The sequence below is a fragment of the Heloderma suspectum genome, chromosome 1, assembly GCF_057233095.1.
Source record: "Heloderma suspectum isolate Gila_16-S chromosome 1, 16-S_ref, whole genome shotgun sequence".
NCBI lineage: Eukaryota > Metazoa > Chordata > Lepidosauria > Squamata > Helodermatidae > Heloderma > Heloderma suspectum.
Window position 1 is genome coordinate 414,658,649 of NC_139458.1, and position 14,885 is coordinate 414,673,533.

The window sequence follows — 14,885 nt, forward strand, 5'->3', positions numbered from 1 at the left end:
TCACTGTCCCCCTTTAAAATATATACATAAAAATAGGCAGCTCTTGCATTATTTCAGAGGGCTCCATTTCAGCAAATTTGAAATACTGATTTTAAAATAATTGAACATCAGTAAAAGGGTTGTAGCCTCATTGACAGATCCTACAGCTTTACTCAGAAGTGCTGCTGTGTTCAATGGGATTTCTCCCTTTGTAAGCTTGGGAGAGGGCAAAGGACTTGCTTTGCAGGACACAAAACAGCTGGAATTGCACAGCAAGCAATGGAGAAAGGAGAGGCGTCCTGAACATGTCATCCACCTCCTCCAGAGACAACTCCTTGCCCTGCTTCAATTGCATTTTCTTGTCCACGCTGGTAAAAAAACTTATACTGTTTTGCTCTTTTCCTCCTTACCAGAAAGTTTTGCAGTTAGAAAGAAGACAGATGCAGCAGTGGGAAAACACCGGCTGATTATAAATGGATTAATGTCATCTGAACCTTCCATAAATTCCTGTGAATGAGGCAGGGCAATTTCATTCACTCTAGGAAACAAGGAAAAACCTTTTGGAGGCAGGTTTTTGGGTTGTGAACTGGTGTGCTGCTTTTTAAGCTGTTTTTCCTTGCAGTTCTATGATGCTGCATTTTATTGTCTTAAGACTGTATGTTGATTGTATTTGATTTTCTATTGCCTTGAGCAAGGATTAGGTTTTACGGGGGGGGGGGGGCTGTTTTTAATACAAATACTGAAGACGTAGTTTTATAGACTAGAGGCAGGGTCTGCAGCAGAAATTCATGTTTTGAAAGAGTGGCTCCAGATGTCTTATAGTATGCTAGGTCAAAGTCATCTAAGATTAGAAAGCTATGGACTAATTAAAATGTTCTCTTAATGAAGAATGTTGTGCAATCAATCCAACTGCTGCTGCTTGCAGTGACCACTTGAAGAAAGCAGTAGTGGCCAGGACAGGTGAGGTGGCTGGGATAGGTATGAGTCCCTTTTAGCTTGTATAAGAGTAACCAAGTACTACTGCCACCACCTTTTCTCTTGGACAGTGAAAGGAAGCAACAGCCCGCCTTCAATGAGCAGTAATGAAAAACCAATTCTGGCCCTTGCACTTGTGCAGCGCACACACATGCACCGGGAGAACACGGCAACAAATCCAATCACATATTGGCTATATGTTATTTACACTACAAACATTTGTTTTATACCACTTTGCTTGTCAAGGCTTTTCCACCAAAGACTGCTGGGAATTGTAGTTTGGTGACAGTTCTAAAGAGATTTCAACCCTCCCCCTGCCCAAAGTAGGGTTCCCAGGGTTCCCCGGGGAGAGGGAATGATGACCTCAAGAAGTTTATAGTGTTGATACAGCTGTAAACATGGACCTTGAGAGTTAAAAATTCAAAAATCACAAAACAAGATTTGTCAAGCTATCAACATCTTTTGAAGAGGGTCAAGTAGAATGGCTGTCTTCTCTCTGAAGAAAAACAAAGCTGTTTGTCTACAAGCATCACCTTAGGTAAGTAGCATTAAATTCACATTCCAACTGGGAATCATGCTGGAGTTCTACAACTGTTAAGTAGAATAGAAATGAGACAAGGATGAATCCTGGCTGTTTGTTGTTGGCAGGAATTGAGTTCAAAAGCAAGGTGTATCAGGAGTACAAACTGCTCATCACAGCTGCTTGGGGGGGGATCACAGATAAGGGTACAGAAATTGAAGCAGACACATCCTGTTTGTTCTCTATAGCACAAACTGAACTCTCACCAGTGACTAATTTGTACCATTCTGACCTAAGGGTATGATGTTGGGCTGAGCAGGAGTCTACAACAGAGGTAACTCTTTTACTCATAAGCGACAGTTAAGCACACCAGAGTCACCTTGTTTGTCAACACTGTTGCATCAGCAAACCCCAGATAAGACCCCCTCCTAGAACTAGATGAACTAAGAAGAACTGTTAATGTTCACCAGGAATTGCGTGAGGTAGTCAAGGATTGATTGGGGGCGGGGGATTAAGAACAGTAAATGTTGGGATGCAAGTGTTCTATAGTCATTTGAGAAAGTCCATCCAAGAATAAAATCCAAATGACAAAGAATTTTTTTAAAAATGAAGAGGATGGGGCAACCCTTTTTATTTTCTTGTATGTAATAAAAGTTAGTTTGAGACTGGTTCACAGACTTGATCAATGGTAGCTGAACAAGTGAACTGCATTCTATTGGAGATCATGTGAAGGCAATATTAATGTCCTCCCTGTGGTGCCTGCTTCTATGATGCCTTATTCATATATCAAGTTATGATCATGTGAACTAGCACTGTGTGACCTAGCCTTGTCCTCAGTTTTTCCATCATGCTAATGTCTGCACCTGAGCCTGTCGGGCCTCATTTGCCTCCTCCATTCATGCACACTCTTCTCAGCATAGTTGTGAATATCTACACAACACATCCATAATTCTATTGCATTGCCAATTATATTAGTTTTTTCTAGTGGTGCTGTGTGTATAAGGCTAACTGCTTTCAAGCATCTCAGATAAGTCCACAGTACACAATGCTAGGCTGATTCTGTGGTGTATGAAATTAACCTCAAGAGTAAAAGCAAATGCATGTATGCACGCGTGCACACACATACACACACTGCTTTGTGCAGTCCATGGGTTTCTGTTAAAACTAACGCTTACATCTCAAGATTTTAAGAAGTGGCATCTAGCTTTCGTAGATGCAGAAAAAACAAGAAAGGCAATACATTTGGGTGATACAGTAAGCAAAAATATGAACTTCTCATCTCCCCATTCCAAACTGTGTAATTTAATACTGGATTCAATATCCTGATGGAATATTTGAGGCAGGCAAATTTAAGGCACTTGAGTTTTCTTGGCTAGCTGAAAGCCTTGTTTAATAAGAGTACTGATGAAGCCCAATTTAATAAATAATATGTAGCATTTATATAGCACTTTTGAATATTCAAAACACTTCACTTATTTTACCTTGTAATCCTTACAACATCCCCGTGAAGCAGGAAAGTATTACTCCTATATTTCAGGGTGGGGTGAAGCTGAAAGAGTGGCTTGCCTAAGGCTACCTAGGGCAGGGCAAGATTTGAATTGGCAGCTTCCCAGCTCATGCCCTTAGCCACTTAACTACACCAGTTTTCCCATTTCAGCCTCAATTGGTGGTTTCCAGACCCTGCGCCCGCAACCCCTTGCACAGGTCCACCACTTGCCCTCCGGCCACACAAAGCAATGACACACAGGTCTACCAGTTTGGCTTTCCCCACCCCAGTATTTATAAATTCAGAGCTGCTGTTTGGACATCAAACTGGGCAGAAGGATTTCGGATCTTGCGCTGACCCCTCCTGCAACAGGCACAGAAAAGTTTCGGTTCTACTCAGTCTTACAAGATGTTGGATGGCCCCTCCTTGCCTAGCCAGGGAGAGTCATCTCCAGGGAGAGGTGGTCATCTCCACCTCCTCTTCCAGTGGAGACTCTGACCTCACAGAAGTCTGCACTACTGTAAAGGCAACGAATGCTTGAGTATCATATATGGAGTTCCTCTCGATGCCCACTGGGGAGGGCAAACCCAAAAGCTCTGAAATGTGTAAAGACCAGGCATGCTTTTCTGTGCTCGCAGCTGAGCAGAGAAAATGGCTTAAGACAGGGCACCCAGTTTTAGCCCTTGGGTTAATGGTGAGGGCTAGGCACCCAAAACTGCAGGGGACGTGGAGATGCTGAGCCTTGACGAGTCCTTGCTTTGTTTGCCTTTGATCATATATTTTGTGAAGCACATGCTGGTCTTACACCGGTTAGTCCTGAGATTTGTGTTTCTTTTGTTCCTATTAATTCAAGTTGTACTACAGCAATAGATGGATGTAAACTGTAGCTTCCAGCATTGAGAGAAAAAACACACTCGCCCTCCTTCTCTGTAGTGTGCGCCGTCCAATCTGCGTGCATGCTGCCTTTGGGCCAAGGTCTTGCCAAAGTTATAGCTGGGATGGGTGTGGCAACAGGATGGGCAAGTAGAGCCCTCCTAGTGCTGGTGAAGAATGCCCCTTTCCTTAACACGCTAAACATTCATGCACAGTGAGGGAGATGGTAGATGACGTCTGCAAGGAAAGGGCTCTCAAGGGCAGCTGGGAGGGGGAGCAGGAGACCAGATTATCCATGGGAGGAGAAGATTGGCCGGCTGATGTTGCTGTTTGTTGTCATTGCTGCAAGCTCCCATCTGCAAAGACAATGGACCAAACTTAAATACAGGTATGAAAAAATGTGAGCCAAGACTTTCCAACTGTTAAACATGGATTGGGAACACTGACAAGGATAGCTCAATGGCAGGGTATGTGCTCTGATGCAAAAGGTCCTAGGTTCAATCCTTGGTATCTCCTGTTAAAAGGATATGGTAACAAATGATAAGAAAGATCTCTGCAAGAAACCCTGCTACCAGTCAAGGGTAGAGAATACTGAGTTAAATTGACCTGATTTAAGGCAGCTCCTTACATTGTCTAAGGCTGAATGGGCAGAGACACTGAACATCCTTGCATGTGGACAAATAGCTTACCTGATGTCATGAGGGAGGCAGGACTGGTCCAGGTTATACTGGATTACTGCCAGTTTACACAGTGTTTTTAAGCTGGGACCTGAAGAAAGAGAAACAGTGTGATAGAAATTGCCCTTCTGGGAAGAAGTCGATGAGAAGCAATAAAGGCAAGCCAAATTGACTGCACTGGATAGTTTCTACACTGGGACAAGGGGAGAGTAGGGCTATAGCTACCTAAACCAGATTTAAAATAAAAAATAAAAAATAGGAGATTACACCTAGGTGAAGCAGCTACTGAAGGATGACATGATGAGAAAATGCTCACGTACTGAAGTCTAAGATGTAGAGGTCCGAGTGATCCATCAGGTCAAATTCATCTCCCATGCCTTCCTCTGGGGATGGGCTGTAGGAATCAAAGAGAACCCCATCAAACACTGAAACCCACCTCCAATTAAGGTTGATTTTGACACATTTTGGACTAGTTCATAGGGCTTCCCTGGTTTCAAAGTTACCTAATGAAGTGTAGCTGCCTGTAGCAATAGGCTCCCTTTGGCCTCTGCTGTTGTTACTAGACAACCCAACATTGTCTGCTTTCAGTTCCTATTCCCTTTATGCTCAAGGAGTTCTACCTTGATTTTGCCTGATGCCATCATTATTCCTTTAACCTACTTGATTACTTCCTTAGCCCCTGCTGTATGTATTCCTTCCATGGGCTTCAAGGACCAGCCTGGCTATTCCTGAACCCTTACAGAACAAAATGACCTGTTCACAAGACATGACAGCCCATGGGTTAAACAACGTCAAGGACAAGTGGGAGAGATGCAAATGGGAAGCCCACAAGCGGAATGCAATAGCACCCTTCCACTCTTGTTCTCCAGCAACTGGTATTCAGAGTCATGCTGCCTCTGATACTGGAGGTAATATATAGCCATCATGACTAGTAGCCACTGATAGCCTTAGCTCCTGCCCACCACATACAAACTTTCAATTAACTGTTACTCTACACTAGCTAAATCTATATGAACTCCATTGAATGACAGTTGACTTCTGCTGTTCTCTTCACCAATATTGCTATTTAAGAGTCCCAAGGCAAAAGCTCTGCCTTAAGTCATCCAATTAAGTACTCTGAATAATTGTGGAACAAAACAATCTCTGCATGCTGGATTTCTAAGTGGACACAAAGTAATGCCTGGAATAGACAAGGGCAAGGAGACACAGAAAATCCATCAGCTGTGGTTTAAGAAAGGAGAAACCTGAGCATGTAAGAAAGAGGATACTTCAGTGCATGGGCCAGATCTGTTTGTACAAGCATCTGCCCAGTTGCTTGGCTGGTTTTGTCCAGCCTCTCTTCTTCCCTAGCAAACAAACAAGGCTCCCTGCACAGGCAGGGCCAGATGTTCTGGCACCATCTGGAGATTTCATTATCACAGAAGGTCACAGAGACCCCCAGCAGGCCACCAACTTGGAGCAGGGTGGGGGTAGGATCAGATTTAGACTTGGAATCAGATGACTCCATATCACCAGTGATGTCTGACATCTTCTCTGAAGTTGAAAGGGTTCCTCCTTGTTAGGGAAAATGGTTTTTTAAAACCCCAAATCAAATCTGAAGACAGAGAGAGGAATTGTGCAAGGCAGACACTTTAAACATATACATTTAAGAGTTAAGTAACTAAGAGGAAAACATGATTTCATACAACAACAACAACAAAACCCAGCCAGCCTCTCACCTTGCTACCTTGCACTAAGATTAGGGCTCAGAAACAGCCAGACTGGGTTAAGACTATGGTTGAGCCACCACAGGCCTCTTGGAAACATAAGCAACCCAACATTCATGATTAGATGGCTCCAACTTTATTGTGGCACTTGAGCTCTTCTGAGGGGAATCAATTTATGCAGTGAAATGTACATGTGGCCCATGCACCACTGTGTGATGAATGAAGTGGCCCCAAGAACACAGAAGCTTGTTATCCATGTTTCTAGATAATCATTCCATTCAACACTGGGTATACTACAGGGCCTTGAATATGTCACTAGTGGTCTTTAACAAGACAAACTGTGTACTATTCATTTGTACACTGTAGTTCCTGTCTTTTTGACAGCTTTTAAGTACAACACAGTACTCTTGTGTCCAATCCATTACTACACCAGCTTCTTCAGCGGCCAGTACATCCATAGGCTTCCATTTGGATACTGCTTACTGTATATATTCAAATCCAATAAAGTTAGGAATGAGGATTCAAATTTTATGTTCTCCAAGACCCTTAGGAATCAATCTTAGAAGAATCAGGTCCTGTCCAATCAACAACAATTAACTAAATCAAGGGTGCAAGGCGGGAGTGGAGGGGGCTGTGACATGTATGAGCAACACAGACCAAAGCTACAAAATGAATATAAAGGAGAGGAATGAAATGAACCTCATGACAGGTTCAAATAATTAGAAAATTGGTAGTGGCTAGGAGAAGGGTGAACGGAAAAAGAGAAGATGGAGAGAGCACACACAAACCTCCAACAGCAATTGAGAAACAGTGCATGACCTAAATTAGGGGAAGTGGTTAAGCAGCAAGAGTTCCTAAGCGAGAGACCCAAAGGGGTGCCAAAGAAAGGTGCATCTACTCCTTTGGCTCCCCTCTCCCTTTTGGTGCTTCTGAACTGTGTCAGTGAGAAATTCTCACTCTTTCATCAGAAAATGGAGGAGTGATTAGATTTATTCTTTCTTCCCATGAGAAGAGAGGGGATTGGAGCAATCCCAAATCTACTTCATATACCTTCTGCCTTGACAGAGACAGCACCTGTTGCAGAAGAGCACTGCCTATCTGGGCTCAAGAGAAAACCCTTTCAAGCATCACCACAGTGTTGCAGTTTCCCAGCCAGAATAATCTAATCTTATTTCACATCCACAGGCCAGGAAATCCTAATGCATTCCTTATCTCTGTGAAGAAGAAAATGGCAGTGTCTATATAGGCTCTTAACCTTTAAAAGACGTCAGAGTTCAAGGCCAAAATGACTGTTGAAAAACAAGGCCAGACGTCAGGGTGAGTGGCTCCTATGAAGGGATTAGGGCACCTAGTCTTATCAGCTAGGCACTGGAGCCAGTCAAGCTGGTGGGGCAGCTTTGCCGTTTCACACTGCCTGATCTGAGCAGTTTGTCCTGCCAGTAAGGTTATCTAAACATTTTTTTTTGCTCAGCTGAAGTTAGATGCAGGGGGTGTCAGCAAGAGAAGGCAGCAAAATCTCACAGGGTTCGCTAGACAGTAAATGCAAGATTAAATTAATTTGAATCCAAATCAGTTTTATTTGGTTGCAACCACTGCATGCCTTGGGCACAAAAACCAACAATATACATAGAGCATTCCTAGGCCCCTATAAATCAGGAAATAGGGCACTTAAGAGCATTCTAACCATTCAGAACTCTTTTCTGAAGGATCAAATAAACAGCAATATAGTTCTTCTAGCAGCCTTCATCAACACTATGCAGTGCATGCACGTTATAATCTTTTGTTGAAGTACTACCAAGCAGGTGCTTAATATTACATATATACACACTATTCTCGCTGTTTTGGAAGTGAATATACAAGGTCAATTTTAATTGCACAAGGTCAATTTTAATAAAACTGCCTTGACTATTTCCTTTTCTTGTTTAGTTGTCACATGTGGCAGTATGAGGCTGTATTTTCTCTTCTCCTGTTGACAAGTGGAGAGAGGGAAGCTACAGAGAATTGGGTCCTCCAGCATAGGAGCCGTTTTGAGATTTCATTTGCTAGAAACTCAGCCAGGCTTCAGACTAGGACACCTGGTTGACTTTCTTTACAATTACAAATATGCTTGAACAAGAGTATAAAGCTTTGTGAGACACATGGAAGAGATTTATGGAGCCTGCAGCAGGTGGAGGACATAGCTTTGTGGTCTGCAGATGAACTATTGGGATATCATTGTGCTCACTGGACAAAATGTTATACTCCAGAGCAGATTTTGGGTTTGTGAGACAAGGCCAGCCAGGGCAGAGATTGTTTTTAACTTTCAATTTTACTTGCTTTTTTTAAACTATTGGGAAACAGAGACCCTTGCCGACCTACTGCAAATCACCCAGAGCTCTACAAAGAGATCCTGATCTACCTTCTACCTGCCCCTGCTAGACTCTAACAGAAAATAGGGTTGAAACATTACCCTGAGGCTGGAAAGGGATAATTTCCAACCTCCCCTCCTGGTTGAAGATGATATGATAGTTGTATCATTTCCCACTGTGAACAAGCATGGTCTCTGATAAGCAAGTCTGAGAGTTTTCGATACTGCTTCAAAACCTGCAAAACCTACTTGACCACAGAGAGCAGCAGAACAAAAAAAATGTGTGGGTACACCATGGCAAACATCACCTTCATCTCTCTTAAAAGTGAATGTCCTTCTTCAGCTGCAGCTGCAAACTATATGTGGAATGCAGGCTCTGCAAAAGCAGGGAGACAAAGGCTCCTGCAAGTCTAAACAACAGACAGATGAGATTTGGCTCCTTCTATTTGCTGTGTCCTGCTCCATTTTTATAATGGATCCAGAGGCTAGCTGGCTATTATTCTTACACTAATCCTTGCTCTGTGCTGAAATTTTATCTCTTACCTCCTCCCACCCACCCCCCTCACTTCCTGGTGACCTGTCGCCTTCAGGACAATACAAGATGCAGGAACCTCTTCATTTACAACGACTTCCTGGAAAAGTCTTATCAAGCCAAACAGCTCCAGAGCATACCTGATAGCTGTTCAGAGGAAGTGAGCCCAGCTCTCCCCCCACTTCTGGCCCTGTTATCCTCACCCTCCACAATAAACACAGTCCTATCAAACCAGCAAAGATGTGGGAAGCTGTAGTATGCAATGAAAATTGTTCCCCAGAATTAAAATTGAACACTTCTAGTACATCTTTATTCTGACAATTCAATACTGAGGACTGATGGTAAAAAATAGTACCAAAAAGCTCTTGAAACTGTTATGAAATTGCCTCTCTTTGATATACCCACAGTAACATGTTATCGCTTCACTTAAGCGCTACTGTAATTGAAACTAGTATGAAAAAATGGTTGACTTTTATAATGACAAATTCCATGATGCTATTCGGGCATACTCGTTTACAATGATTTGATGGATTCTTCATGTTAGATATGAAGATAAGGATGTTATACTTAATGTGGAACATGTATATGAAGGATACATTTTTTCTGTTTTTGTTTCTTATTTTCTTCCCTTTTCTTTACTCCTGTATTATATAATAACACCACCAACAACAATTTAGCACTGTCATGATCTTACTAGGAAGTTGGAAAGCACTTTTGGAGGTACCCTCTTCTCCTCTACATTAAAAGTGAATCTTGCACCAACCGGGTGGTTGTGAGGAAGAATTACATGAGGAAAATAAAGTATTTAAAGATGGAATTACTTAATAAAGCTACTTCTTACACGCAGTTGGCTTTGTGCTACACAGAAGATACATCTGAGTGTGTGTGTGGATGGCAAGCCAATTAACTGAAGTAATCAGCAACTGACACAACTAGATTGGGTTGTTTGTGACAAAGGTCTGCTTCTCAATAGAGCTTGGGAGGTGGAGGCTGTGGTTGGGTTATTTCTCAGTGTCTAAGAATCTGCAGTGCATCTTATTCACTCTGATGCTGTTGTAATAATATACTGATCTGGAATATGAAGCGGGGGGAGAGAGAATGCAAGAGTGAGAGAGACACACAGAGAGACAGAGAACTAACAAACACACATGGGGTGGGGAGGAGATTGTGGAGTAATATGAGGAGCATTGTACTTCAGGGAGAAGTATTTGACTTGATGACCTTCTGGTTCTTTCCAATATCATGAGTTAACGGGGCTGTCTAAATAACATGTAAGACCAGTCTTACTGCGTCAGAACAATGGCTCAGTCCATCAAATCAGATATCCTGCCTCCAACCTTGGATAGTATGATATGCTTCAGAAAAGAAAGCAACCAGGCCAGGGAAATGATATGGAAAATTGGTCTGTCATTGTTGATCTCAAGTTTCTGACAGTATCAGTTTTTATTGACATATTGAAACTTGGTGATGCCTGAACATCTTGACCTAAAAAACTGATATTCCTAGCTTCTGAGACTTTGTCCCATGAATCTAGTTAGGCTACTGAGCAATACATTTTGTAGCAGCAACATTTATGTGACAAATACATAAAAAAGATACATTTGATTCACTGCAAATGGACATATTTCCTTTTAAAATACATTTCCATTTATATCCCCTTACACATGGGGCTCCCAGGAGTCACTCATCCAAGAGACTGACCAGATCTACACTTGCATAGCATCAGAAATCCTGCAGCCTCAGATGCACCAAGACCATTCACTTTGCACCTGTACAATCCTCCCCCATTTTTATTGTTTAGATAGACCAGTTAAGATAGTGGCGAGATTTGGATGATGGACCAAGCCTTCAAAAACCATGGTTTATGGAACCATTGTTAAGCATTTCAGCCATGCGCTCCTCCTTCAAACGTGCACCAGCTTTGATGCAAATATCTTGATTTACATTAATTCAAAGTTCCCCTTTATATCCAAACCAGGGAACTCTGGCTTAATGTTGTTAACAATCTGGGAAAATAAGCTAGGATCCTTACGTAGCCTTGAAATATCTGAACTGGGCCAGTATCTTGTACTGAACTAATGTCTGTTGGTAGGTAAGATAATTTGGGGCTTCTTGTGAGTCTATTTAGCTCTTGGAGTAGCCTGATCTCATCTCTGATGCCTTTAAATAGCATATCCACTGTGCTTCTTTCTATACTAGTAAACTTGCCAAATTTTAATAGGTTCCTTTAAATGCTTTGAAACTTTCAAAGTAAACAGGTAAGGAAACAATTTAACTTCTCATCAGCCCAGATTTTAATCAGTCTACACGCTTAGCTCATAGATTTGCATCACACATGGTCACGATCAATAACATCTTTCACACCAAGAAAAAGCTCAAATGGCAAAATCTTTAGTTGTACTCACACCCTTCCTTGCTTTGAGCAGCTGGCAAATATCCTGACCACTTCCAGCTGACCTGCATCCTGCTGAGGTCACTGCCAATGTTTAACATCTCAGTGCTTAACTCTAGGATCCCTCTTAGTAGACACTTCAGTTAAATGTAAGTTTGTTATAAAGACAAAGGAAACTCTGTCACTCACCTAGGATTTGCTGATTTGCAGTCATAGACAAGAGTCCCAATGAAACAAAGATAAATTTGTTTCCTCATCTGCAATGCATAGTCCACACTTTTCCTTGTAAGCCACAATATTTTGTTCCTGGGAAAATGTAGTCTTCCCCCAGGGTCTGTAATAATTTCTACTGGGGCTACTGTGTAAAATGTAGTTCTGCAAGTTGCTCTCGTGTCCTGCTTTGGGGCCTCCCGTGGGCATCTGGGAGAACAGAATGCTGAACTAGATAGACCTAGAGAGTCTGATTCCATAGGGCTGTTATGTTTTTAAGCACCTGCTGGCTGCTGTAAGTGATACACGATTTGAACAGCAATGGGTGGGGTTGTGCAGGGAAGTGCTGTTGTTCCTGCCACAGCTGCGGATGAGCTTTCTCCTCACTGCTCTCTGCCTTGCCTCACCTGTATGAAAACCAAGGTGGAAGCAAAAAAGCAGCAGGTGTTCTCTGCATAACCCATCTCAGGTCTCCCTGATTATGTTCCATTGCCAGTCATAAGAGCAGAGGAATAACTGTATATATAAAAGAATAAAAAAGAAGAGGGAATGCACATCAATCCCCACTCCCAGACTCTAGGGACTGAGGTCTACAATCTAGTCTACAGTCTAGTATACAGCCTCCCAGGATGAACATCATCGCAGGGGGGAGACCAACCTGGTCCTATACATCAGCCAGAGAGGGAGGAGCTGCAGGGAGCTCACTCCTCCCCTCCCTGCTAGAAAGAACACGCAGCTCCAACTGACAGTTCCTTGGGACTGCAGACTCTGGCCTCACCCATCGGCCAGAGAACTGAGGGCAACTGGGGGGCTGCGCCTCCTGCCTCCCAGGATGAACATCATCGCAGAGGGGAGACCAACCTGGTCCTATACATCAGTCATTGGTGTATTTGCTTTCCTTCCCTGCCTTCCTCCCAATCCTTTTTCCTTTTGTGTCGTGTCTTTTAGATTGTAAGCTCGAGGGCAGGGACTGTCTTAATATTCATCTTTGTAAGCCGCTCTGGGAGCCTTTTTTGGCTGAAGAGTGGGATAAAAACAACCCTAAATAAATAAATAGTATAACAACTCCCTACAGTAGGCAGGGAACAGTAAGCAGGCAAAAGAACTCCAGTCATGACCAACTGGAAAAGGGGTATTCCCCTTCTCCTGCTTTGGAAGATACATCTAACTAGGGCTTTTTTAAGGCCTGCCTGTCTGAAAAGTGGCACAGTTATTACCCCCTGCCATCTTGTATATAGAATATCACACCACGATTACTGGAGCAGAAGCATCCCTCAAAGGATTAAGTGCAGATGAGGGATGCTTTGCTTTTGTCGAAAGCCCCAGGCAGGCAGTGGCATTCACCAAAAGAAGAAGAATGTCAAGACAGGAAATAGACATTGCCCCATGCAAAGGATACAGATGTCCAGTGTTTATGTTACATATGAACACCCTGCAGCACACATAACTTTTTAAGCAAGGAAACACTGCCCTCCCTTCCACACACACCTCTATCTCCACAGCACATTTGTACTTTGAAGTAGTGCTGTATGATCCTCTCATTTTTATGGAGGTTATGTTATCCACTTCCCAGATTAGAAGGAGGTAAGGAAAGGTAAGCTTCAAGGCCAAATGAAAATGGTTTAATTAGTGATCAGTTTGGGACCACAGGTTTGGGACTGCCCCTGCTAAACTGCAGTGCATTTTTCTAAAGCAAGGACTAAAAGGGAACTGCAGGAAGGGAGATTGGGGGTGTCTGGCTAAAGAATGTCTTGGTTCTTTAGGTTTTGTTGAATTTTGCCTCTTGCTTTTGTGAAGAGGAAGATTTTCAAGGACAAGGATGAAAACTGAGTCTCAGTTGACCCATCCCTGAAGACTTATATACAGTAACCTAAAGTGTATAGTTTGCATGTTTTTATCATTTTTAAAATAACACCTTCAAAGACTTTTTATAATCTTTGTCTCATTAATTCCCACAGCAGCCTTGTGAAGTAGGGCATTAAATAATTCCATTTTACAGATGGGTTAAGCAGATCTGTAAGGCAGAGGGCCGGTTCTCACAAATGAACAGCCCACCATGGCTTATTTACGCCACGGTGGGCTGCAGTGTGTGCCAGTGGTGATTTTGAATATTCAATGCCTGGCTGCAGCTTGTCGTGTGAACCCAGAGTCCATGGGTTATGTGGGAGTTAAACAACAGACCATGAGTTATGTGATGGTTGTTTAACCTTGCATATCCCATGGTCCCCAGGTTCGCACCAGACAACAAGCTGCAGCCAGGCAAATGCTGACTGGCACACAACACAGGCTGTTTTGATCATGCAAACCAGGTCAGAGTGACTTGTACAAGGCCATTCAGAGGCTCTATAGCTAAGCTGGGATTTGAACGTTCATTTCCCAAGTCCATCACTTCTTGTACTGAACCTACACAGTGGTTCACAATGCTGAATATAATTTACAATTGTACACCACATTACAAAATTTACAAATTAGGTGTACATTCTAGTACAGTCCACAACTCCAAGTTTGTAAAGGAGGAACTAAGAAGCCAGTAATTAGAAAGTGGCAGCAGTATGCTCCAGAACCATCCTGCAACCCCCAAGTTACAGGAAAGTTTTATGAAATCCATAAGCAGAACAAGCTTTATTTTGAAAGGATCAATTAATGGTTTGGGAGAAGCAGCAGAAGAAAAAAAATGGGTTAGAGACTGACCCATACACTGTCTCATTGAACTTGGAATGTTGCATGGATCAGGGTCAATTCAATGGAATGCACGAATGAGTGAATGCAATTTTTAAAATTTAAAGTGTTTTAAAGCTAAGTAGAGAGCTCAGATAAGGACAGACTGTCTTGAAGTGAGTCTAATTATGCTGGGCAATGTCTCAGGAAGAACAACTAATGACAATGACTGTCTCTAAACTGAGGATCTACCTGGTTCATTTTAAAAGCTGCAGTTCATTCTTAGCATGACATTCATGTTAGCTCTGATCCAACAGCAACCAAAAGAGATCCAGTCCCCAATGCAATAGCTTGATGGTAACTGCTGTAAAGGGCAGCTGCATCCATATTCAACCCTCTCCCCTGCATTGCCCTGCATTTCTGTTCAGGGCAACGCATAGTACAGCATAGGAGAAGAAGAGTGCAAAGAACTTGAGCAAGGGAGTGCCAATCCCCTTCAGAATAAAACAACATATTCAGCATGTTCACAA

General features: G+C 42.6%; 1 protein-coding gene across 1 annotated transcript in view; it reads right to left on the minus strand.

Moving 5' to 3' along the window:
- Positions 1–1,397: 1,397 nt before the first annotated feature.
- KLHDC3 (kelch domain containing 3) overlaps positions 1,398–14,885 on the minus strand; it is a 57,856-nt gene continuing 44,368 nt past the window's right edge. Inside the window, exons 9-11 of the mRNA XM_084829063.1 lie at positions 4,831–4,904; positions 4,523–4,601; positions 1,398–4,189 (exon numbers count right to left, since the gene is read on the minus strand). Of these exons, the coding sequence (XP_084685189.1) occupies positions 4,123–4,189; positions 4,523–4,601; positions 4,831–4,904 (220 nt within the window). The 3' untranslated portion in view covers positions 1,398–4,122. The remainder of the gene's footprint in view (positions 4,190–4,522; positions 4,602–4,830; positions 4,905–14,885) is intronic.